This window comes from Euleptes europaea, chromosome 14 (genome assembly GCF_029931775.1).
Source record: "Euleptes europaea isolate rEulEur1 chromosome 14, rEulEur1.hap1, whole genome shotgun sequence".
NCBI lineage: Eukaryota > Metazoa > Chordata > Lepidosauria > Squamata > Sphaerodactylidae > Euleptes > Euleptes europaea.
This window is the reverse complement of record NC_079325.1, coordinates 51569018-51595634: the sequence shown is the minus strand read 5'-3', so window position 1 is coordinate 51595634 and position 26617 is coordinate 51569018. Positions and strand designations below refer to the sequence as shown.

At 47.3% G+C, this 26617-nt stretch overlaps 2 protein-coding genes across 2 annotated transcripts in view; one reads left to right on the top strand and one right to left on the bottom strand.

The window, feature by feature from the left end:
• Window positions 1–2549, top strand: part of AK8 (adenylate kinase 8) — a 97772-nt gene extending 95223 nt beyond the window's left edge. Inside the window, exons 9-10 of the mRNA XM_056860165.1 lie at window positions 1645–1898; window positions 2521–2549. Coding sequence (XP_056716143.1) covers window positions 1645–1898; window positions 2521–2549 — 283 coding nt within the window. The remainder of the gene's footprint in view (window positions 1–1644; window positions 1899–2520) is intronic.
• Window positions 2550–12301: 9752 nt separating this feature from the next.
• On the bottom strand, window positions 12302–24939 carry GTF3C4 (general transcription factor IIIC subunit 4). The gene is made up of 5 exons (XM_056859969.1): window positions 24559–24939; window positions 18397–20220; window positions 15478–15608; window positions 13997–14085; window positions 12302–12467 (listed from the first exon to the last, which is right to left on the bottom strand). The coding sequence occupies exons 1-5, from the start codon at window positions 24937–24939 to the stop codon at window positions 12403–12405; spliced, it is 2490 nt and encodes an 829-aa protein (XP_056715947.1). The 3' UTR covers window positions 12302–12402.
• Window positions 24940–26617: the final 1678 nt, after the last annotated feature.

Genomic DNA, 26617 nt, shown 5'->3' with positions numbered 1-26617 from the left:
GAGGTAACATTTGTGGCAGTGACCTGGCTGGAGATGACCTGGGAGCTAGAGTTTGTCTCACCAGCCCCTGCCTGAATGTGGGCCTAGAGCCTTTTCTAGAAACCTCTGCAGCACAGAGAGATTCCCTGGCAGACCAACTAGACAAGAAAGCGGTTCCTGAAGGCAAAAACCTAGAGAACTACTCAGTGGGCGGGATGAAACGAGTCCAGCAGCACCTTAAGAGACTGCCAGCATTTTTAATTCGTTTCATTTTGCTGCTTCAAACTAACACCCACCCACCCCCAACAAATCTGAACGGTTCATATTTTTAAAAGGAAGTGGGGAGGAGGAGTAGGAGTTGTTTTTTATATGCCAACTTTCTCTACTACTTAAGGAAGAATAAAACCGGCTTACAATCCCCTCCCCCTCCCCACAACACACACCCTGTGAGGTAGGTGGGGCTGAGAGAGTCCAGAGAGAACGGTGACTAGCCCAAGGTTACCCAAGTGGCTTCATGTGTAGGAGTGGGGAAGCCAACCCAGTTCACCAGATTAGTGTCCGCTGCTCATGTGGAGGAGCGGGGAATCAAACCCGGTTCTCCAGATCAGTGTCCACCACTCCAAACCACCTCTCTTAACCACTACACCATGCTGCAGTTGGGAGGATGTGTCCAGCCTCTTCTCTGCATCTTGCGCCTGACGTGTAGCAGTCTTGACTCAATGAGGCAAAGTTGGGATCAAGCTACGACTTCAGCTTTCCAGGGTTAAGATGGGGAAATGTCCGCTTCCATCTGAAAATGCAGCACCTGGGAGCAGATGCTGTGTCTCTTTAATCTAGTGCTGGAGAGAACAGGCAGTTCCCAAAAAAGGCCAAGAGCAGGGGGGAAATGGAATAATAAAACTGGAGATTGATTTACATGAGGCAGTAGCTAAAGAGTCAATGGAAGCCAAATGGGATAATACTCCCTGGGGGGTGGGCAGGAAACTCCCATAACCTGAGCTTTATCTCAGATCATCTTCCCTTAGTGGAAAAACCGCTCTCTTGGATGGCCTAATCTGGTAATTCCAGAGCACAGAATTCACACACAGTCACATTAGTCCAAAAAGGACCAGTTACCGCAAGAGGCAGAGCCTTCTAAGTAGCTGCCTCAGTGTTATGGAATAACAATCCCAGAAGGTGCACACATTTTCCTCCCTCTGGAGTTTCAGGTGCCTCTGAAAGGCCCTCCTGTTCTCAAAGGCCTTCGTTAGGCTGTGGAGGGGGCTGGCAACGGGGTTGACTTACTTTGACGGGTCTGTGCTTGAGTGACTGTAGTTATTGGCTTTTAAACTTAGAGTGCTTTCACACATGCCAAATAATGCACTTTCAATCCACTTTCAGTGCACTTTGAGTTGGATTTTACTGTGTGAAATGGCAAAATCCACTTGCAAACGATCGTTAAAGTGCATTGAAAGTGGATTGAAAGTGCATTATTCAGCATGTGTGAAAGTGGTTAGCTTTTAATATGGTGGCAAATGGTTGTTTCTAAATTATGTTGTCAGTTGTCCTGAGCAATGCAGAAAGGCAGGGTGAGAAATGTTTACAATAAATGAATTTAAAATTAGTTTGCGCTTCCAAAGATGTTTGCTGCCTGCTCCAGAGGGCTTGCTTTGGTCTCATTTTCAGGTACCACACCCTGTATAATCCAGCGCCTTCCAAGAAAGCCTTCTATCGCCTCCTGACGCACCCAAAGGACGTCGAAGAGCATGTGAAGACTAAGGTCGAAATGTACTTCAGGCTTGCTGGCGACATGAAGGAGCTGTTCGAAGATGCTGTGTCTATCAACGCCGACCAAGATCCCCAGACTGTCTTTGAGTACATCGAGAGCTATGTCGTCAATCCACTGCCGTCCTCCCCGACCTGGAAACGAAGGAAACCAAGTACGTCCTAGTTTGGGCCCTGTGGTAGGCAGCTCTGAGTACTAACATTGGCTGTTACCGCACTTGTATTCCCAGCGATGTATTAAGAGTTTGAAAACATTATAAAAAATACTGTTCGCACTTTGTTTGGTCCCTTTAGCTGTGAAGACGTCGTCCAACCATTTATAAGTCGTGGTATCCAAAAACCCTTTTAAAGCGATGTTTTTTACAACATTTTCAAACTCTTAATACATTGCTGGGAATACAAAGTGCGGTAACCCCCATTAACTCTGGTTAGAAGTAATTCTTTGAACCCTGTAGGCTGTAGGTTGTTTTGGCTTGTGTTTTTTTCCTGCTAAAAATCAAGAGGACGCAGCTACGTAAGCAGTCCTGCCCTCCATAGTCTTGGAGCACTCCCCTGAAGTAAGCAGGGTACTGTGAATGTCCTCAGAGTAGATTCCCCACCCCGCCCCCAATGAATCTGATTGGCTTTTATTTCATTGCTCTTCAAAAAGGATATTAGAAGGGTTAACATATTTGGTCCTCAACCAGAGATGACATGTTTTGTGTGTGTTCCGGTTATTCCAAATAGTTAAGTGACAGATAAAGGCAAAGGAATCCTCCCTCGTTCTGTCCTCTCCAGCGCTGGTGATTGTGCGGGACAATCTGTAAGCTCGATTCAGCTGTTGTCTATTGGTTTGGGGCATGTAAAACAGAACATTAAACACTCTTTGAACTGCAGGCGTAGTCATTGAAGCTTAGGGTTACCAGGTCCCTCTTTGCCACTGGTGGGAAATTTTTGGGGGTGGAGCCTGAGGAGAGTGGGGTTTGGGGAGGGGAGGGACTTCCTACCAATACAGGAGCAGACATACTTGCTGCCATGATGTGAGCAGTGTACAATATTGGGTCTATTGATCTATATGTATAAATGTATATATAATTTATATGGCATATAATTCATGGAATGCACACTATTTGAATCTTTGAACAATGTAATAGTGATACAGAATGTATAAAATTGATGCATAATGATAGATGCTGTAATTAACAAATATTAGTCTCTCGATATAACGAAAGCCCTTCTTGACATGAGAAATGAATATATTTATATATGCATTATAGTGACTCCTGATGAAGACGCGGGTCGAAACAGGGCGTCACCCGGACCTCTGTAGTTCTGTTTCTACATCATAATATTGGCTCATTCTTATGACCTGTAGTCTACTCAAAGAAGATCGCGCATCCATAGGATACTAATCCATGAGTGCATTAAATGAGGACTTTGTCGTTCTGACTTACCTGTACTCTGGAGAATTTATAACACAAACAGTCGATTAGTTTGTTTTGGATTTTTGTATGTTGTTGTGGATATTTTCCAATTGACTTACTTATAAGCGTTGGTATATGACTATTGAAATGTAATAGGTGGTGTACTATACACCTTTTAACATTTGATATTACATTTTGTTCTTTAAAAGCTGGGCAAATCTCTGCAAATCTCTGTTATTTGAACACACAGGTTGGCTAATCTTGTGAGATCTTGTGGACAATTTATCAATCTTGTCTTTGTTGTTAAGTGTTTGTGAATCATGGTATGAAAGTTTTGTGAACTGGTATTTAGAGGCACATAAGGCATTGGAAAAATATAAAAACAACAAAAGAATTGTAAGTGGCTGCGTGTTGAGATATTCATACAACACGCTCTTACTTAATAGTTTACCACCTGGAGGTTGGCAACCCTATTGCAGCGTCTCAGCCAGCTTGGCAAAGTAAAAGGCGGAACTGGGGAGTCGGGGCCAAAAAAGCCAAAACGGACAACAGAGCACTATCACACAAATGACGAACAGCAGCGACACCAACTCAATGACATTTTTATCCTGCCCGTCCTTCAGTGAGCTGACAGAGGCTGAAAGAGTGCCCTGCCCATGGCCTCCCAGGGAGTTTAGTGGAGAATTGCAGAGAACTGGCCGTTAGGAGCCCGGCCAAAAGCTCCCCTGGTCCTGGAATAGCTTCTGAGCCTATGCGCTGGTCTAAGCAGGCTCATCTGCAAACTGCCTCCCCCTCTCTTAGCAGCACAGTACAACACACCCTTCTGACCTGGCCCGCTGCTTTTCTGACCTGAAGACACATGAACACATGAAGTTGCCTTATACTGAATCGGACCCTTGGTCCATCAAAGTCAGTATTGTCTACCCAGACCTGCAGCAGCTCTCCAGGGTCTCAGGCTGAGGTCTTTCACATCACCTGAACTGGAGATGCCAGGGATTGAACCTACCGCTAAGCCACAGCCCCTCTGGCCCCACTGCTTGCTGTTCCTTCTGCCAGTAACCACCCTCTATCCCATGGGCCTGCAGGCCCCAGCTGGAAAGGCAAGCTGCGGACAACAAGATTTGTCCAGCTGCCTTGAGCCAGCCTGGCCCTGATCACCGATTGCTCGCAATCCTGACATCTGGCGCAAAGTACAATCCAGGGATAACTGAGGGGCCGTGGCTCAGTGGTGGAGCATCTGCTTGGCATGCAGAAAGTCCCAGGTTCAATCCCTGGCATCTCCAGTTAAAGGGACTAGGCAAGTAGGTGATGTAAAAGACCTCTACCTGAGACCCTGGAGAGCCGCTGCCGGTCTGAGTAGACAATACTGACTTTGATGGGCCAAGGGTCTGATTCAGTATAAGGCAGCTTCATGTGTTCATGTGTAGGCAGGCATCACGGCATCAGCGAATGCCCCAGAAGGGGTTGTGACACCCCCTGGTCCTGGGCTATTGGCAACAGCCCCCCCCTTACCAGCGTGCTCTGTGGATGCTTACCTGAACCGCTGGTTCCCTCCCCCTCAACGGTTGTAAAGATACACTGCGGTTCCCGTGCATAAATTGGAAGGGCTGCTATTAATAATAAATGGAGGGTACATCTTGCTAATATCACCTCCACTGGAGTGTTCCTACTAAATATTGATAGGTGAAACGGCTCGGCCGCGCATTTAAATACTGTTCGCTGTGCAAGCGTGGGTACAAAGGGGACAGTGGCTCTTTAATTAGACAGGTACATCTGCTTAATTAATTTAGCCATAAAGCCACCCTCCTTCCCGCCTCCCCAATTCTTTCATCTATATGCGGGCACAATATTAGTTCCGCTCAGCTGGTCGCACAGAAACCAGAGCCGAAAGAGATGCAGCCTCATTGAGATGCAACCGGCGCGTCTGCCCAGAGTCTCGGGTCAGCGGTCAACCCCCCCCAGGGCTTCCGCCAGGCCTGGAGTGCAGGCCATCTGGGTTAGCAGAACATGCTAATACTCTTGTAGGACTCTCCCTCGGAAACAACTAAAACAATTGACATTCATTTAATTACCAGGGAATGAAAGAGGCCTTTGCATCCACTTTGCATAATAAGAGGGCCCCCGTTAATGCGAGAAAGGTTCAGCGGCGGGAAGAAGAATTAGGCTTTTATAATTGGAAGATGATGCTTCAAACCCAATTTGGGCTGGATTTTATTAGCATCTGATTCCAGCCAGACAAACATCAGGCAAGAGGGCGACCGGGATGACGAGGAGCCCCTTTGTGACACTGGAACTCTGGGCCCCTCAACAGCCCTTCTGCGCCCCTTGCTATATTTCAAGTTGCGATGTTCCCCAAAAGAGAGCCAGCGAGGTGTAGTGGTTAAGAGCGGTGGTTTGGAGTGGTGGACTCTGATCTGGAGAACCGGGTTTGATTCCCCACTCCTCCACATGAGCGGCAGAGGCTAATCTGGTGAACTGGATTTGCCTCCCCACTCCTACACATGAAGCCATCTGGGTGACCTTGGGCTAGTCACAGCTCTCTCAGCCCCACCCACCTCACAGGGTGTCTGTTGTGGGGAAGGGAAGGTTGACCATGGCACTGCTAACACATGCCTAGGCTTTGTCCTATCCTTTGAGCTGTTTGCCAACAAGAAGCCAGCATTTTGCTAGAATCACCCAAGAACCGGCAGCTTTCGAAGAAGAGTTGGTTTTTATATGCGGACTTTCTCTACCACTTAAGGAAGAATCAACCCAGCTTATAGCTTACAATCACCTTCCCCTCCCCGCAACAGATACCCTGTGAGGGAGGTGGAGCTAAGAGAGCTGTGACTAGCCCAAGGTCACCAGCTGGCTTGATTGATTAATGTTAATGAAGGTGTCTTTTCTACCCAATCTTCAGAGAGAAAATGCCCAACCAGATTAAGGAATGAAACCTTAATCAGACCTCTCTATTGCAACATTAGTGTTTAAGGTACTAAGCAGAGTACACGGTTGCAGGTAGTCACATTTAGAAACCATCAAGGCTCCAACAAGAACAAATCTTCAGAGAAGACACCAGAAAACATTGCATCCTCTTGTTGCCAACCCCCACCCCCGCCCCCCCGACAATCGCAGCTACATTTCCGATAAGGATGATAATTAATACTGTGGCTGGCAACTGGTCCATCTCCCGTTTAAAAAACCAAAAAACCCAGCTGTCTCAGCATGAAGGAGCCTTTGACCGTTTCAAGATTGACAGGGAGGATTTTCGCAGGCCCGGCACTGTGACTCCCCACAATGATGCCACTCATCTTTCTGTTGTTGTGGTTGGACAGGTACATATTTTCCCTTTCTGCCAATTACTTCTCTCCTTGGGACTGACCATCTAGTTTGTAACATCTTTTACTACAAAATTCATCTAGCGTGTAACATCTTTCAGTACAGAATTCAAAATCTTTTTTTAAAACCCCCTGAAAAAACATAGAAACCAATTATTCAAACGGGAGAGGTCATTCAAAAAATTTCAGTGCACCTCTGGTTCTTCTTCTGCTTTCTGGCTCCATGCGGTAAAGTTAAGCAATCACCATTTTCGACAGTTGCTGGCAACCCATTTGCTCCCCCCCACCCCCTTGCCCATCCACCCCATAGAAGCAGGATAGCAACACAGTGGAGTCTTCCTTCTGGCTCCATCTCGTAGCCGTGTGATTCAATTCAGCCTCCTGCACACCATTCAAGTGGGGCCAGCGTCTCAGTGGTGACGAGATGTGTATAGTTATTTTAGCACCAACAAAATAAAATTCGTAGTGAAACTATAGGGCCATTGCTAGAAAGGTTTCCCGGAAGATCCAACAAAATTAAACTTGAATATCTTCGGTCAGATAAGAATCACCGAACGACATGACTGGTTGCCTGGTTTTGGACCCAGGACTGTAATCACAGAGAAATTGAGAAGGGCCTTCAATCCTGAAGAGTGGCAGAGATTTGAGTCCCTGGGAATTACATATTCTCTAGTATTTACCCAGGAGAAGGTCAAAGTGTTAAATTGCTGACAGATATGTGCAGTTTTGGCTGGTGTCTATTAGGACTCTCCTGTGTCTATCAAGATCATTATAAATTTTATGAATTTAATGTTTCCTTTATGTACCTACGGGTCGTGGACTGTAATAATAAAGAACTAGAACTAGTTATTTTAGCACAACACACACCCTCCTCCCAGCCTCAAGTAGCTATCCACCTGGCTATAGAAAAGCCAGTTCCCAAGGGGATCTCTCACATTAATATGTCCCACAAAGAGAAAATACTGACTTTGATGGACCAAGGGTCTGATTCAGTATAAAGCAGCTTCATGTGTGTTCAAGAGGAGGCTGGGCTGTGCAGATGGAAGAGCTGGTAGGGCAGTGGGGTAACCAGGAGCTTTGGCCAGGTAGCTTTGGCCACCCCAAAGGTGTCCTTTAGTAGTGCATGTCTTAGTTTCCACCATGTAAGCATACAGTGCCATGCACTCTCATTGAAAATAGCACACAACACTCTGAGACCCTGGCAGTGAGGGCAAAATGTGCCCTCTACACCAGTACTTGGTGTACACTGACAGGAATCCAGCAAGGGAGAAATGCAAGTCTGTGGAAACACAGCAAGGTCCTTGTAATATACACGCTCTACCCCATCCGATATAATGGAGGACATTCTGCTAGCACTCCGAAAAGCAAGCTAGCGTCTCCTCTAAGACAATAGAAGCTAGTGAGAAATCTCTAGTATTTTTTTAAAAAACCCTCTATTTTGTACCAATTGGGAGCTGAACAAAATACTAAAACTGAAAGTCAGTTGATGCTTTGCAAAACGTTAGGCCTTGTATTGTGTATCAGGAACACACACACCCAACTAAAATGGGATAAATTCACTTGATGCTCCTTTTCTACAGCACCCCCAAACTTGTCAAGAGAACCTTTTAGGAGAACAACCTAGTTACAATCCCATTGGAAAGTTACATCTAGAGCTCCATTTTGCTCTCATTCTTAAAGGCTGGCCATTATTAGAGACAAAGAGCTGTCCCAAATGGATGCTGGCCCTCCATCTCTTGCTTCTAATTCCTGGCATTTGCGTTTCGCCATGGGAAGACTCAGGGCCTGTGTGGGTGACATCACTCGTTCCATCTACACCAGGGGTGGGGAACGTCAGGCCCGGGGGCCGTTTAAGGCCCCCGAAATAATTTTGTCTGGCCCTTCTTGGGTCCTGGCAGATCTCTAGCTCAGAAGGATCTAAGACTGATGATCTGCACCCCCTGGGGACAGGAATAGCCTCTATTCAAGGCAGGTGTGAGTTTATTTTGCTGAGAAAAGCAACCTTTTCCCCCCCTTGCAGAAGAGTCATTAGCTATGGAGCTGCTAGGACCGCCCAAGAAACTGTGTTAACCCTTTCCCACCCGGGCCATGGAGAAATGTATTGGTTGGCTAATTTTTAAGGTGATAATTTTGTATGGCCCACAAATGATGTTATAAATATCCAAATGGCCCTTGGAGGAAAAAAGGTTCCCCACCCCTGATCTACACTCTTGAATGCAGGGGTTTTATTTCCTTCTAGTGATCTTACATATTATGTAACCATGCAGGGCACGATAGGGTTACAATGGTCTTTAGTTATTGGGTAGATATAACAACTTATAGTCTTAGAGCAGCTCTCACATCACTGTGATTTCAAACTATGCCCACGGAGCTTCTTGCCAGTTGTTTTTTAAAATAACCCTGGGCTCAAGGTATCTGTATATGCGGTAGCTCAGTGGAAAATCTACTCCATTACATCCTGGCCTGCCTCAGAATAAGTTCCTGGCAAATATCCTTTCCACTTTCCATCTAATGCCAATAAACTAATTTTCTTGCTTTCCAATATTGACCCTTTTGTTTCCCGGAAAATGGCACTTTATGGCCTTGTGGCCAGGAAAATCAGGGTTAAAAAAAGCCATCGAATGAGGAAAGGAGCCAAACTGGTATATTTTAATCTTACGACTTTTAATGGTTTTATACGTATTTTAAGTTGTAATATTGTCTTGATTGTAAATGCCTACGACCATGCCCAATAACCATTACTGACTGACCCTTATTTCTGGGGGCTTAATGGCTCCTGTTCCCCACCCCCCCATCGCCTGAGATGAGGTCAGATCTGCAGGCCTGAGGGCTAGAAACTTATTTTTGGAAAGAGCATTAAAATGTAAAGTTGAGATAAGCATCTTCTAAAATGAGAAACTGAACTCCCTCTCGTAACCGTTTCGGTGCTGCGCTTGGCCTGTGTGTGACCCCCCACCACCACCACCACGCTGCTCTATTGTGGCAGTTTGAATTTCTTTGATGGTGCTGATTGATGAGGATTCAGCTCCACACCCTCCCCTCTCTTGCTCCTCTTACCGCAGCGAGAACACATTGTTCAATATTTAATTAGCCTTTTACACCGTTTTAATCCAATTAACCCAGCGTAATGCCTAATACATGCTATTAGGCCCTCTGAATAGGCCACGAACATCCTCCAATCACAAGCAAGGCTTGAGGAAGGAACTATTCCTAGGAATGGCCCTGGGCCCTTCAGCAGCTCTGCTGATTTCCACCAGGGAACACACACAGACACGGGAAGCTCTTATAACAAGTCATGAATGAATGAAGCTGCCTTTTACTGAATCAGACTCTTGGTCCATCAAAGTCAGTACTGTCTACTCAGACCAGCAGCAGCTCTCCAGGGTCTCAAGCAGGGTTATTTCACATCACCTACTTGCCTAGTCCCTTTATCTAGAGATGCCAGGGATTGAACCTGGGACCTTCTGCATGCCAAACAGAAGCTATACAAGCTGAGCTACAGCCCCTCCCCTAAAACATGAAGCTGCCTTATACTGAATCAGACCCCTGGTCCATCCAAGTCAGTACTGTCTACTCAGACCGGCAGGGGCTCTCCAGGGTCTCAGGCAGAGGTCTTTCACATCCCCTACCTTCCTAGTCTCTTTAACTGGAGATGCCGGGGATTGAACCCGGGACCTTCTGCATGCCAAGCAGATGCTCTACAAACTGAGCCACTGCTCCTCCCCAACCGAGTGGAGATGCCGGAGATTGAGCCCAGGACCTCATACATGCGAAGAATGCACTCTACCACTGAGCTACATCCCCCTACGTCATTGGTCCAGTGTTGCCTAGAGATGACTGTTTAATGGGCAGTCTGTAACAGCGCAGGGAGAAATTACTCCTCTTTGCTATCTGAAGTCCGTGAAGAAAGATGTCCTCGACAGTGTGGGGAGTATAGCCCTCTCACACTTACAGAGAGAATCATCCCCCCACCAAAAAAACACAACAGCCTCAAACCCTCCTTGGAAATAATTCACAGTGGGTAGCCGTGTTAGTCTGTCTGCAGTAGTAGAAAAGAGCAAGAGTCCAGTAGCACCTTAAAGACTAACAAAAATATTTTCTGGCAGGGTATGAGCTTTCGTGAGCCACAGCTCACTTCTTCAGTATCTGAAGAAGTGAGCTGTGCCTCACGAAAGCTCATACCCTGCCAGAAAATATTTTTGTTAGTCTTTAAGGTGCTACTGGACTCCTCCTTGGAAAGTATAGCAGCAACTGGAATGGCTTCAGTTTAGGATGGTGAAGGTACCAGCCACGATAACAAACCACAAGAGGCTCTAGATATACTACGTGGTACATTAACTAGCCTCCAGATTATTTTCCAATAAGTTATTCTGGTGTTTCCAAGAGAGATCCACGCACAGGATGAGCAAAAGCCTCTGTCAAAAATCCTCGGTTGTCAAGAGTGGATTATTTTTCTCAAGCACAGGGAACAACTAGAAACAACACAGGCACAGACTTCACATGAAATGTAAAGGTTTCCCAAATATCAACAGCCCGAGTAGAAAACATCGACCCAGGGGGAGAGAAGCAAAACACTGCTCTTTGGCCCAGACTGTGTGTGGAAGGGGATAAGAATGCGCTGTACCACTTCAGGTGGGGTGCACTATTTGTAATGATCGTGTGTGTGTGTGCGTGCGTGGGAAGTGTAAAAAACCTTCCTGCAAGAAGAGAAGTCGCACAGCAGAGATGAAGGATCCACTTCAGTCCTCTCCTATTTTACAGGGACCTTTTTGCTGCTTAAAACACACACACACACACACACATCACAAATGAGAGCATAGAAATATGTGATTTCCAAGCCAGCAATCTAAAGTGGCCACATCTCTGGCACTCTGGACTCCTCCACGTGCAAAACTACCTAATACTGGGGGCTGAAAGAATAAAGTGATTTTTAAAGTGTTTGTTCCTAGGCTAGATGTTTTCATTGCAATGAGAGGGAGAAAACTGTCACAAAAGTTGGCTAACTCGATTTCGTTTTTAACAAGTTTACTGCCCCCCCCCCCCCACGCATCCCAACTGCTACAAAGAATGTCTCGCTCTACAAATGATGTTGCAACTGGAGGAAGGGGAACTCCCGACATAATACAGACAAAACTCTTGCCAAAAAGACTGGGAAAGGAGGGCACAAGGTACCACCAACAAATCTGAGGTGATCCTATGACAGACCCAGTCTGGAGGAGAAAAAAAATCCCTGTGAGTTAAAAATATCAGATGTTCAAAATTTTAGCCTGGGGCGTCCAACTGCACGACAGATTTCATTGTTAACATAACTTAATCAGGTCTTTCAAACTTGGCACTCCGTATTTGGTGCGGAGAGATTCCGGCTATCCGAAGGCTCCCTCCAAGGAAGCCCCCAGGACTTACTTGACAACCTCTGCAGTAGCAAAATAACCAACTTTTCTTCCATCAGCACAATGGGCATGCAAGACGTTTTCAAACTTTTTTTTTTAAACCACACGTTATTTCTAATAATTTAATAGTCCCTGGTACAGTGAGTGCTGACACTCTTTCAAAACCTGCTCGCACGGGAATCTCTGCAGCCGATCTCCTGGCTGATCCACCAAATGGCCGTTTGCAATGCTGGCTTCCAGCTGGAGGGTCTTGATTCCAGGCCCCATGTGCCGAAAGGACACTGGCAGAGGGCCTGCATCTAACGGGGTGGGGATCAGAACGGTTTCCACAGGGCCCATGCTGGGGTGCTCTGACAGAGGAGGCCTTCCTGCCCTTCGGGGGCTCGAAATGGGGCCCGGGCCACCTCTGCTGCTCCAGCTCGTCTAGTTCTACTTGGCGTTTCCCCCTGGAGTCATTCCACACCTGCACCTCCCAGCAGCTGCTCCCAGACTGGACGGTGACTGGGCCCTCGAGAAAGTACCTTGCAGCTCTTCGCCACGAGCCATTTTCTAGAAAACAGGAGAGTCACAAAATGTACAGGGGCCTTGCAATAGCCTCATGATCCACTCTGGATCTGAAAGTAAGAAAAAAAATGTTGAAAGATGGGGGGGACAACACAAAGTTTAAAGCGGCTTGCTTGGATAAGATCTTCACATATTTTGAAATAAAGGACAGAAACGTATAATCACTCAACAAAAACAGATCCACTTGATATTAGGGGAGTGTGTGTGTTGAAGGACAAACTATACTTGAAGAGAAGAACAAACTATACTTGAAGAGTGAACTACTGCAGAGGTCCCCAACCTTTCTTTTAAAAAAGTTTTATTAATAAAAATGGACAGTCGACAGTAAGTATATATATACTAAAAACAAATAGTCACATTATCACATAGTCACATAAAATACTTTACAACCCTGCATCCGTAGCCCCTTCTCGCTTAACCGAAACTATACCTTATAAAATGAACATTTCCATTCTTTGAATGGTTCTTGTCCATAACAGGCCCACACTATTAATATTATTTTTTTGGTAAGCGATTAGCTTCACTAAAATATACTCCTCTTTTATTTTTGACAACCAATCATGTATCTTAGGGGAGGTTTTCTGCTTCTGCTGCCTAGCAAAGACCATTCTAGCGGCAGTTAACATATGTAATGCTGCTATCCGTTGGTCTCTCGGAATTTCGGGAAGAGGTCCCCAACCTTTCCGAGCCTGTGGGCACCTTTGGAATTTTGACACTGGACCAAGGATGCAACTACTAAATGGCTGCCACAAAAGGCGGAGGCAACCACAAATTCTCAGGGAATGTGGCCATGCATAACTCTAATAGTAACTGTTCAATGTTTCATGCAGAAGCTCTGTTTAACAGGATTCTCTTTTAAAATACACATACTGTTTAAAAATATTTGCTTGCATATATACACAGCTTATCGTCAGTCATACACTGAAGAGCTTTGTTGCCATGGTGGCAGCTGCTGCGAAAGCAACATGTTAAAAATCTGCCCAGCCAATCAGTTCTCCAGTGGCCAATGAGAAGCCCTGCGGGGCAAAAGACTCACCTGGCCTTGCCCACTTTCTAAAAAAACTTGGCAGGCACTAGGAAAGGTCTCCATAGGTGCCACGCTGAGGAACCCTGGACTACTGAGGGAGGGGCTGTGGCTCAGTGGTAGAGCATCTGCTTGGCATGCAGAAGGTCCCAGGTTCAATCCCTGGCATCTCCAGTTAAAGGGACTAGGCAAGTAGGTGATGAGAAAGACCTCTGCCTGAGACCCTGGAGAGCATAGGGGAGGTCCGTGGCTCAGTGATAGAGCATCTGCTTGGCATGCAGAAGGTCCCAGGATCAATCCCCGGCATCTCCAGTTAAAGGGACTACGCAAGTAGGTGATGTGAAAGACCCCTGCCTGAGACCATGGAGAGCCGCTGCTGGTCTGAGTAGACAATACTGACTTTCATGGACCAAGGGTCTGGTTCAGTAGAAGGCAGCTTCATGTGTTCTGCTTGAAACCAGTGAGTTCTGTAACAGAGTCTGCAGTCCTGGTACTCTGCCAGAATTTACAGCGTAACACCCCCACACACACACCAAATCAAAGCAAAGACCTCACCCTCTGGGGTTGGATGCCGGGCGATGCTGTCCCGAAGTAGACATCTTCTGTAAACCAGACTCTGACAGGATTGGTAGGTTAGAAAGCACCTGTCAGGATGGCAGAGCGGGAAGAGAATCACAAATAGCTACACGAACGAGGCTGAGATTCTCCTCTATTACTGAAGTCAAACAGCAGCAGCCGGGTATGGGCTGCTCGTATTGACATGTATTTAATCCACCCTGCCTCTCAATAAAATATTTTCAAAGTGGCATGCAGAACCCCCCATATTAAAAAGCAGTACCAAGACAGAAAATGTTTTAAACCGAAGTCAGAAGTAAATGTAGATCACAACTGACTGATGTCAACTGGGCTGTGCATAACTAGAATTGATGCACAGACTGAGCTCTGCTATGCCCCAATTCCAGAGGAGGGCAAAAGGGCTGCAAAATTTAGTTGCGGGTGCACAAGTTAGCCTCCCCCCCCCCAATCTAGAACCTCAGTGTTAAGTTTTAAAAACAGGAGTTTTGTAAGTTGTGGCCAATTTAAGACTCCAGATGAGCTGCAAATAGTATTTCCACTGGTTCACAGAGAGGCTTCAGTTGCCTATCTAGGCTGCCTTGGTACAAAACTTCAAGACATTTTAGCAAACACACTCCAAAAATAAATCAGATGACTATTTTAATATGCAAGGTACAGTAAAAGTAATACAAATCTAATCTGCCTGACGTTTCTATGAAACACAACTAACCCTGCTAAAGAAACTGATCCAAGATATGGTATCGTCAGGCAGCAGTGACAGACTCTCCATTTTGCTTAAGCATGGCAAGCAATGGATTCATTGGGATAAACACTCCCCCCACACTGTCTGGAGCCTGACAGGTGTCTCCTTCCTAAAGTAATTCTATTTATTTCATTTTTACCTTGCCTTTCAGGTCAGCTTGGGCCCCCAAATAAGCTTGCAGGTCAAAACGTCACATCGTAAAAATTAAGCTGCTTTAAAATACAAACCCCAGTAAAATCCTAGCATATTAAAACCCTAATCACTTCACAACAATCCAATGTGTGAAGATTTATTAGCCTGTCTTCATATCTTCCTGGCTGATAAATCGGCTTTAGAAAAGACCACCAATATTAAATGCACGCTCATCTCCCCTCCCACCAGGACTTCCAAAGAGAGAAAGCGTTTGGATGCCTTGTGTGTATGTCAGGGAGAGAGGGGGCATGCATCCCTGCCAGTCAGGCACTCGGGCACACAGCTGCCAAAAACCAAACTGCTTTTCGTGGGTTTTAACATGTCTGCCTGCAAAATAAGCCGTCTCCTCCAGCACTCCCCAAGATTGGGAGGCGCCTGATTTTCCTGTGCAAGAACCGTGGACGACATGATTTTTCCCCTTCACTCCCCTCGCTGTTCAAAAATACATTTCGCCATTGCTGCTGAAGACGCCCTCCCCCCCCCTAAACCAGAGAAAGGCACCACCGCTCACTGAAGTGCGGCTTACCTGTGCCAAATGTGTCCGTTGGAGCAAACCGCCTGCTTGCGATCGGTGAATGGCAGGATCTCTTTGCACAGGCTGCAGTACTCTGGGAAAGTCTGTTTGTTCATTTTCTTTAAAATATGCCCAATCAGCACCTGGGAACAACACAGCAGCAGTCAGCAGCAGCATTTATAGGAAGAGACAGCTGCCTGCTGAAAGGCAGAGAAATCTCACAGGAGACCCAGGGGAGGGGGTTTGAAGAACACAAGATGCAAAAGCCCAAACCTGCTTAAAACTGAATACAACGGAATGAAAAAGCAAGGCAGGCATCTAGGGCTTGCAAAAGGCAGAGCGAGTGACTTCTCCGGGTGCCACTCAAGTAGTCTGCGGAACTTAATTGCCCTAACTCACAAAGAACTGATGGCTGAAGGAAACCTGAAAGAGAAAAGCTTTGTCTCAAAGCACTTGTTACCACTCAGAGAACATGATAAAATATTTTTGAACACTCTTTCGTGTGTCAGGTGTGTTTCAAGCCTTAGCTACTTTAGACATCTGTAGACAGAAAAATACAGGATTTTGGCAACTGAACGATATATTCAATTCGGGGCCTACTGTTGTTTATGCGGCACTATCAATGGACATGATGCTGTGCAGAGCAGCATCAGCAAACACACACAAAGGCATCTGCCCCAAGGAGCCTACAGTCTACATATCAACAGGAAGATGGGAGAGAAATCCAAGTAATGCCTCACTGGCCACTCTAGGAAAAATTCTGAGGCTTACAGAAGACAATTATTGGATAGTGATACCAGTGAATGATAATTGTCTCAGACCATAATGAACCAGAAGAAATTCAATGTATGACTTGTCAGTAAAGGTGGGGAGAGCAGGTGGAAAATAGGAGTTATTTTCTCGCTGCCACACAACCTCTTCTAATCTAGGAAGGGCTGGGGGGGCGTGCCTCAACGGTAGAGCATCTGCTCTGTATGCAGAAGGTCCGAAGTTTAATCCCCATCATGTGCAGTTAAAGAATCTCACAGAACAGGTGCTGGGAAAGACCCTCCTCGGCCAGAAATCCAAGAGCATGGCTGCCAGTCCAAACTGACAGTAATGGACTGGGTGGCCCAAAGGTCTGCTTTGGGAAAAAGCGGTTTCCTACACTAAAAAAACTCTTTGCACTCCGAGGGCACAGGATCTCAATCAACCCTTGCTCCTCTGATGGCTGGAATGAGAGGGGACCATATGCAATACTCACATGTTTACTTAGTGAGTAAAGCCACAAGAGCTTGGGAGAGCCAGCGTGGTGCAGTGGTTAAGAGCAGTAGTTTGGAGCGGTGGACTCTGATCTGGAGAACCGGGTTTGATTCCTCACTCCTCCACATGAGCGGCAGAGGCTAATCTAGTGAACCGGGTTGGCTTCCACCCTCCTACACATGAAGCCAGATGGGTGACCTTGGGCAAGTCACAGCTCTCTTCGAGCTCTCTCAGCCCCACCTACCTCACAGAGTGCCTGTTGTGGGGAGGGGAAGGGAAGGTGATTGTAAGCCGGTTTGATTCTGCCTTAAGTGGTAGAGAAAGTCGGCATATAAAAACCAACTCCTCTTCTTCGGGGAGGGGCACCATGAGCTTTCTCCAGTTATCTAGGCAATGCCCTTAAAGCTATTCCAGATTGGACTCCCATCTTTGACCCCAGTTTACAACATATACCCCATTTTTAATTTTTTAATCAATATTACCTTTCCTATACCTAACCAGATCAACCTTCTCTCTCTTCTTCCTTCTCCATCTCCCAGTATGTCCCTCTTTTGCCTTTCGTCTCCCACAGACCTTTGTGCCACGGCAAACAGCTTCCTTATGGCAATGGGCCACCACTAGAAGACCAAGGACCTCATGTGTTCTTCGGTGTAAACCTTTAAAACTCCTTGGGACAGGAACTTCTGTTTCTTTCTTACACTGCCAGTTCTATTGTATTGATTACAATGGTATTTTTAAAGAATGAGCAACAGAGCACACATACTGAAATTATGCAACTATACATCCTTTTTAAAAGGTAAAGGTAGTCCCCCTGTGCAAGCACTGGGCCATTACTGACCCATGGCGTGATGTCACATGCCGACATTTACTGGGTAGACTATGTTTACAGGGTGGTTTGCCATTGCCTTCCCCAGTAGTCTAAACTGTACCCCCAGCAAGCATGGGGTAGTGATTAAGAGCAGTGGAGTCTAATCTGGAGAACAGGGTTTGATCCCCCACTCCTCCACATGAGTGGCGGACTCTCTGGTGAACTGGGTTGGTTTCCCCACTCCTCCACATGAAGCCAGCTGGGTGACCTTGGGCTAGTCACAGCTCTTAGAGCTCTCTCAGCCTTACCAATCTCACAAGGTGTCTGTTGTGGGGAGAGGAAGGGAAGGAGATTGTAAGCTGGTTTGATTCTCCTTAAAAGGTAGACAAAATTAGCATATAAAAACCAATTCTTCTTCTACTCATTTTACTGACCTCGGAAGTATGGAAGGCTGAGTCAACCTCGAGCAGGTTACCTGAAACCAACTTACATCTGGATCAAACTCAGGTTGTGAGCAGAGCTTTGACTGCAGTACTGCAGCTTAACACTCTGTGCCACGGGGCTCCCTCAGACATCCTTTTTAGTGTTTTTATATTCTGAGGCCTGTCTTTGCTCACCCGTGGGCTGACTTGCGGATGCCTGTAGGCCTCCCACGATATTCCAAATCAGGAAGCAGAAGCAAAAGTAGTTCTGTGCTCTTACAACCAAAGTAAAGTTATTTTCCCAAGGTCCCTCCTCTGGTCTAAAACATAGACAATAAACATCCTCCACCCTGGTAAAAGGCACCTGGTAGGCAGTCCTTCCCGACCCACTCCCCAATTTCCAGATACAGCACCCTCTAACTCTAATCCCCAAAGATCTTGACATTTGGATGCACTTACCCGTGCCGTCCTGTCATCGTAGCTTTCATCGGACATTAAGAAGTCACAGACCCCTCTCGTGGGAATGCTGGTGTTCTCTGTAATCCACGTGTGGAGGTAGACTTCCCCCAGCACCCGCTTCATATGCTCCCGTGTCAAATGCATTTCAACAGCTTCGATTTGGGCTTGGATTTCAAGAAGCTTTTCTTCCATTGGCTCTCGCCCTCCGACGTCACTCGAGTGGGCAAGCAAGTCATCTGCCAGGTCGTCCCCGTCCTCTCCTTTGCTGGTTTCACTCGGATGCCGCTTGCCACCCTGCTTTGAGGTCCCCTCGTCTTGCAGATGCTCTTCGACGCTGCCAGTCCCAGGGGAATGCACAATTAAAACCTTGGTGTCCTCATGCGTAGGTTTCCACAAGGCCTCAGAGGGAGCCTTTTGCAGGGACTGATACAAGATTCTCAAGAGAAACAATTTGAAACGCCAGAAATAAGTCGACCCAAAGTTTTCGATCTTTTTGTCCAAGGCTTCCTGTAGGAACCGTGGGATGTGCTTATCCTTCAAGATCTTCCAGCGGACAAGATCCGTCAAGTCAACCTGCCTGAAAAGATTTTGGACAGAAGATTCCAGCAGCTGAGCCGCCACCTCCTCAAAGGTTTTAAGAGTTACAAACTGAACTTGGTAGCTTTTGGTAATCGGGTGAAGGCCGTTGGTCATGCCTTCGGTGGTAATGACGGCCAGGTATGCTCCGCATGGGCTCACCGCAATCCCGTGAGTCCGCACAGAGCCCAGCACTTCGGACAACTGTATCAGCTGGTGTTCAAATTTCAACGCCCCATCTGTGAAGAAAGGAATCAGCTGCCTCACCTTCCCATCTACAGAGCACGTATAAACAGTGCCGTTCTGCTTGTCTGCAGCCATGGAGACAATTGGCAAAGAGTGGAGCCCCGTCACATGAGAGTTATGAACATTCAAGCCCGCTTTGGAGATTAGGAGAAGACACCAGAAAACGTAACATCCTCTTGCGGCCACCACTAAACTGCAGCTACATTTCTGGTAAGGGTGATAAAGTGGAACGCTCTTGATACTGTGGACAGGCAAGTGGTCCATCTCTTGCCACAAAACCACCGGCTGTCTCAGCGTGAAGTAGCCTTTGACTGCCTTAAGGTTGACAGGGAGGATTTTCACTGGCCCAAAGGCGCTCCCCACGATGATCCCGCTCATCTTCCGGTTATTGTGCTCATATTCCCACCATGACAAGACGCTGGGGGAATTTATCCCTGACTCTATGGTACTGCAGGACGTGATGGACTCCTTGCCCACGAAAGGGAGTTGGAACTGCCAGATGGCAATGTTGCCGTTCTCAAAGATCACTGCCAGCAGCACGCTGCCCACGTCCCGGCACTCGTTGTTATGCTTCACCTGCTGGGTGGTGCAGATCCCAGACCACTCCATGCGCACCGGCGTCTGCATGCTGTGCCTCTTCTGGAATTCAGAGAAGTCTCCTAGATCTCCCCGGTGGGCTTCGCCCTTGCAAAGCTTGTAACCGTTCTCGTATAGCCGCTCCCCGTACAGCTCAGTCAAGTCAACCAGCTGCACCCACTGCAGTCGGTTCAGGTTCGTGTGGACGGTCAGCCGGTTGTCCATTGTCAGAGCCGCCAACAGGCACCTGCCATTTGCATCGCAGCCCAGCGGAGACCAGCTGGAGTATCTGAAACCTCGCAGAGAAGGCAGCAGCTTCCCTTCGGGGTTGAACACCCTGTCTAACATGAACGTCTGACTTACTGTGGGGTCTTTAGAATTTGCAAACTTTTCCTTACATTCGGCAACTTCTTTTTTGGAACCAACCTGAAAAAGAAAGGATAAATTAAGTACACACGCAAGCAACCGTACAAATGCTATTCTTATGCCTTAACCTGGAAGATGAACAAATGAGCATTTGGTTGCTGCAGCGCATTTCAGCAGATGCTAGGAGGGTTGCCAACCTCCAGGTGGTGGCTGGAGATCTCCCGCTATTACGACTGACCTCTAGGTGACAGAGATCAGTTGCCCTGGAGAAAATGGCCACTTTGGAGGAATTTATTGCATAATACTCTATTGAAGTCTCTCCCCTACCCAAACCCTGTCCTCCTCAAGCTCCACCCCCAAAATCTCCAGGTTTTTCCCAACCTGGAGCTGGCAACCCTAGATGCTGGTGCACATACCTGATGAAAGCTCAGGCTGCCAATCTCTTCTTTTGCCACCGGGCTCTCTGTGGCTTTTGCTACAGCAGCCCAATACAGCTGCTCTTCTAAAGCAGGTCTCGACAAATTTTCTTTGGCTCTAGGAGCCAGCCTAAAAATTTAGGAATCAGATGCGTTTCAGTTTTCAGAGTTTCATATAGTAAATTATTATATTTTCAATTATTACCACCACCAAACCTAATCCTAACCATAACAAAAGTGTTGCATATAAATAAATGACAGAGAGCCCTAGTTGTCTTTTCTACAAGAAAAAAACCACTCCTAACCCTAGCCTAACTTCTTCCCTATTTCTGATGATTCCATTATAAGCTCCATTTAACTGAATATTGGAAACAATACAGAAAGCAACTGCTTAAGAAATGAACATCCACCATCACCCACTGAATGGTATTAATGTAACTTATAAACAAGCAACGACAAGAATGCCATACAACACAGTCTGATGTGAAGTGATTAAATATGCTTTGTACTTCTCATTCAGAGACATTACAACAAAATCACTGCTAAAAATACTAGGCGCCACAATGAAAATTCCAGGCGCCACAGCACCTGGCATTTGTCACGTCCTGTTCTAAAAGACCTCAACACAAGGATAGGTCTCAGTCACAAGCCATGGATCCTCCCCACTCCAACCTACTAACAGCCGAGAGTTGTGTGGTTAATGGACTGTGGCACTGGCACACATTTCTCCATTGCCCTCTATTTCTCTCCTCCATACGTGCCAGACTATGAGGTTCTCCTTCTTCCTTGCTATCAAAGAGCCTTGCTGCATCTTCCGTCATTCTCTTCTTCAGTCTTCCCCTTTGAGTTTGCAGTTCTACATTAGACAGTTCTCCTCGGTCCTACAGGGCTCCTTCTGCTGCTCTGAACTCTCGCGCAACTCCATCCAGTGTCCATCCACTGTCTTATATCATATATACATTCCACCCAGCAATGAAGGAGCTGGGTATGTTTAGCCTGAAGAGGAGAAGACTGAGAGGGGATATGATAACCATGTTCAAGTACTTGAAGGGCTGTCATATAGAGGTGGGTGCCGAGTTGTTTTCTGTTGCTCAAGAAGGTTGGACCAGAACCAACGGGTTGAAATTAAATCAAAAGAGTTTCCGTCTAGACATTAGGAAGAATTTTCTAACCGTTAGAGAGGTTCCTCAGTGGAACAGGCTTCCTCGGGAGGTGGTAAGCTCTCCTTCCCTGGAGGTTTTTAAGAAGAAGTTAGATGGCCATCTGTCAGCAATGCTGATTCTGTGACCTTAAGCAGATGATGAGAGGGAGGGCATCTTGGCCATCTTCTTGTCACTAGGGGTGTGGAGGGGGGAGGTAGTTGTGAATTTCCTGCATTGTGCAGGGGGTTGGACTTGATGGCCCTGGTGGTCCCTTCCAACTCTATGATTCTACGACCCTTCACCAATAGCTATTAAGTACACATTGACAGAGCAGGAGGAGTCACTGAAGACTTCACAGAGTAACACACAAAGGCTGACTGCAGATGGATGTCAAACCACTCCCTCTTGCATCAGATACAGCTGGGTAAGTCAAAGCAGAACCAGCTGGGCATGGAATGATCTGCTGTGCGCTTACTTATGTGTCCCCTTTGGCCCCCTTTTCTTGGCAGTCACACATGAACACATACATGAACACTTGAAGCTGCCTTATACTGAATCAGACCCTTGGTCCATCAAAGTCAGCATTATTGTCGAAGGCTTTCACGGTTAGAGTTCATTGGTTCTTGTAGGTTATCCGGGCTGTGTAACCGTGGTCTTGGTATTTTCTTTCCTGACGTTTCGCCAGCAGCTGTGGCCGGCATCTTCAGAGGAGTAACACTGAAGGACAGTGTCTCTCAGTGTCAAGTGTGTAGGAAGAGTAATATATAGTCAGAAAGGGGTTGGGTTTGAGCTGAATCATTGTCCTGCAAAAAGTAACAAAGGTAATGTGCTAACCATTGTCCTGTAAGTATCAAGATAATGTGCTAATGAGGGTGTGGTATGTTAATATGGAACCATTGTATCCTGAAGTGATCTGTTAATGTGTGAAATCCAAAGCTGTCTTGAAAACCTCCAGACTAACAAAGACTACAGTCAACAATAGCCATGCAGATTAGCTTTGGATTTCACACATTAACAGATCACTTCAGGATACAATGGTTCCATATTAACATACCACACCCTCATTAGCACATTATCTTGATACTTACAGGACAATGGTTAGCACATTACCTTTGTTACTTTTTGCAGGACAATGATTCAGCTCAAACCCAACCCCTTTTTGACTATATATTACTCTTCCTACACACTTGACACTGAGAGACACTGTCCTTCAGTGTTACTCCTCTGAAGATGCTGGCCACAGCTGCTAGCGAAACGTCAGGAAAGAAAATACCAAGACCACGGTTACACAGCCCGGATAACCTACAAGAACCAAAGTCAGTATTGTCTACTGTACTCAGACCGGCAGCGGCTCTCCAGGGTCTCAGGCAGAGATCTTTCACACCTACTTGCCTTGTCCCTTTAACTGGACATGTTAGGGATTGAACCTGGGACCTTCTGCATGCAAAGCAGATGCTCTACCACTGAGCCACGGCCCCTCCTCACCTCATGCTTTGATCTGCCTCCCTTGCTCATCCTGGTCTCTCCAGGATTGCCACCTTTTTTTCCTGCCCCTGTGCCTTTAAGTCAGGGGTGGGGAATGTCAGGCCCGGGGGGCCATTTAAGGCCCACAAAATCATTTGGTCTGGCCCTTCGTGGGTCCTGACAGATCTCTAGCTCAGAAGGATCTAAGACTGGTGATCCAACCCCTCCTGCGGACAGGAATAGCCTCTATTCAAGGCAGATGCGAGTGTCTTGCCGAGAAAAGGAACATTTTTTCTCCTTGCAGAAGTGTTGTTAGCTATGAAGCTGCTAAGACTGCCCAAGAAACTAATTTTTAAGTTGATAATTTTGTATGACCCTCGAATGATGTTATAAATATCCAAATGGCCCTTGGCAGAAAAACGGTTCCCCACCCCTGCTTTAAGTGGTAGCCTGATAAGCAGACACTTTTTCCTGCTGTGGAGATAAAGACAATGAGACACTCTGTACATGTTAACTCAGTGTATGCCGGGCTAGGAGAGCTGGAAAACCTATCCCCAGGAGAATAATTTCCTAAGGGTGTTGTCCCCCTCCCCAGCTAGACTCCTGTGCCACTAATAGCTGCATAACAAGCAAGCATCTGACAAGAAGCAACATTTTCTCAGCATGGAGAAGCAGGGGGGGGGCGGGAGGGGGGAGGAAGCTAGTATAGCATGGTGGCTAAACTGAGTTGGGACACCTGGAGTTCAAATCTCACGTCAGCCACGAATTTACCTGATGGCCTTAGTCAAGCCCTATTCTCTCAGCCTGACTCAGTCCTCCTCGACTGCAACATGAAGTTGGACTCTCAGATATTTCTGTGGATGGAAGAAAGTTCTATTTGAGAAGAAGAAGAAGAAGAGCTGGTTTTTATATGCCAACTTTCTCTACCACTTAAGGCAGAATCAAACCAGCTTGCAATCACCTTCCCCTCCCCAGAATAGACACCTTGTTGGATAGGTGGGGGCTGAGATGTGAAAGACCTCTGCCTGAGACCCAGGAGAGCCGCTGTCTCTCCAGATGGAAGAGCCTCTGTTTGGCATGGACAAGGTCCCAGGCTCAATCCCCGGCATCTCCAGTTAAAGGGACCAGGCAGGTAGGTGATGTGAAAGACCCCTGCCTGAGACCCTGGAGAGCCACTGCCGGTCTGAGTAGACAATACTGACTTTGATGGACCGAGGGTCTGGTTCAGTATAAGGTCGCTTCACGTGTTCATGAGAGTGGGGCGCTTCCGGGTAAACGTTTGCTGTAACACCAACTCTTCTTCTTCTTCTTCTTTGTGGCAGGGAGTTCCGCAAGTTGCCCCCACGCCCGTCCCCCCCAGCTGGGCCCGCGCCCACCTTGAGATGACAAGAGGCGGCGGGGGCGGGCACGGCTGTGCGGTGGATGACGAGGTCGGCGGCGGCGCTGTTGACGTCGCTCAGCTGCTCCAGGACGGCGATGCTGCGGGCCGTGCTCACCGACACGCGGTGGTCCTCCGACCAGGCCAACGGCTCCAGGCCGCTCACGCCGTGCTGCAGCCGCACCGCCGGGTCCCGCCGCAGCGCCGTCAGACGGAAGCCCGCGCTGCTGCCGCCGCTGCCGCCGCTGCTGGGCCCCGCCTCCGCGGGAGACTCCGGCTCCTCGCCCTCCTCGCCGTCACCCTCGGGGGCCGCGGAGCGAAGCGGCGAGCCGGTCGCCGACCCCGCCGCCGGGCTCCCTTCGGCGGCAGCGGCCGCCATCTTGCCGCCGCGGCTCCCTCGCATACACACGCTGCGCATGCGCCGCGGCTCCCCGCCCACAGCGCGCCGCTCTGTGAAAAGGCCCCCCCTTGGGCTGTGAAGGGGTGTCTAACTCGGTGCCTGAGCGGGTGACTCTGGTGTGACCTGCAGGCAAATGCAAAGCTCCCGACTAGGGCGCAAAGAGTATTTCTCTCCCGCTGGGTTGGGAGGATCCATTGTTGGCTGTCCTGTTTTGTGGATTTGCCTGGATCCTTTTCAATCAATCAATCAATCAACCTTTAATGGCATATCCAATATTACAAAGAAGAAAAAAAACAACCTGGATCCTTTTATAAGGAGGTCAGAATTGCTTTGCTGGAGGTAGTCTGGTGTTTGGATCTGGCGGGAATGACAAGCGATAGGATTTATTTATTTATTTGTATTTAATTGCCTTTAATCTCGGCCTGCCAGGTCTCAATAGGTGCTGCGTGTGCCATTTGGTACAGTTCGTTTATTTATTTCAAAAAAGTTATATGCCTGTCTCCCTGTTGAGCCTTCACTAACAACAGTGTAAAAATAATCTGACAAAGCAAACATTACAACAACAGATATTTTAAAAACACACACATTGAAAACGACCTAAAAGACCTTATCCCCCCACCAGCAGCATATTTCCCCTTTCCCCAGCCTCAGGCTGCCCTAAAAGTTCTCAGAAGTAGCTGTTTTGTGGCTGTCCCAAAGTCACGAGGTGGCCAGACTGTTGCAGAATATGCGCTGCAGACAAGAGGAGGTACTGACAGTAGACCTTGTTGAGAAGACAGGAGCTGCCATGCAGGAGCATGAAGAGAGAGGCAGGCCTTCAGGTCTGTGGGCACCAGGTCCTGAAGGGCTTTAAAGGTGACTGATACCTTGAGTTGGACCTGGCAACTAATTGGCAACCAGTGAAGGGACCTCAGAGGTGTGGGCCTGCCTGCTAGCCCATGATAACAAGTGGGCTGTCACATTTTGCATGAACAGAAGTTTCTGAGTCATCTTCAAGGGCAACCCCATGGAAAGCAAATTACAGTAATCTAGCATGGAGGTTACTGAGGTCAGACAAACTTTGAACCAACTGCATAAATAGATGTTGCTGGGGGCGGGGTGTGTGTGTTGTAGGCACTTGTTTCTTCAACAGGAGACCAGGATCCAGCAAGACTCCCAAGAGGTTAACAGAGTCTTCCAGAAAAAGCTGTACACTAAGGTTGCCAACCTCCAGGCGGTGGCAGGAGATTTCCCGCTATTCCAATTGGTCTCCAGGCGACAGAGATCAGTTCCCCTGGAGAAAATGGCCTCTTTGGCAATTGGACTCTGTGGCATTGAAGTCCCTCCCCTCCCCAAACCCCGCCCTCCTCAGGCTCCATCCCCAAAATCTTCAGGTATTTCCCAACCTGGAGCTGGCAACCCTACCGTACACCATCAATGGCAGGAAGTTTTGTTAATTGTGAGGAGGGGAGCCCAGTAACAGAACTGTGTATTTCAGCAATGATCTTTACATTTTTAAAAAATGTTCTGACATTAAGCCACTTTGGGAGCTGAAAACACACATATTTCTGCAATCACAATCCTATTACATTGCTTATTCTCTCCAGACCATTCCAAGTCCTTTCTCCGGGTTAGCAACCATGGGAGCGGGGAAGTGGTGGTGCAACCGATGCTTTAG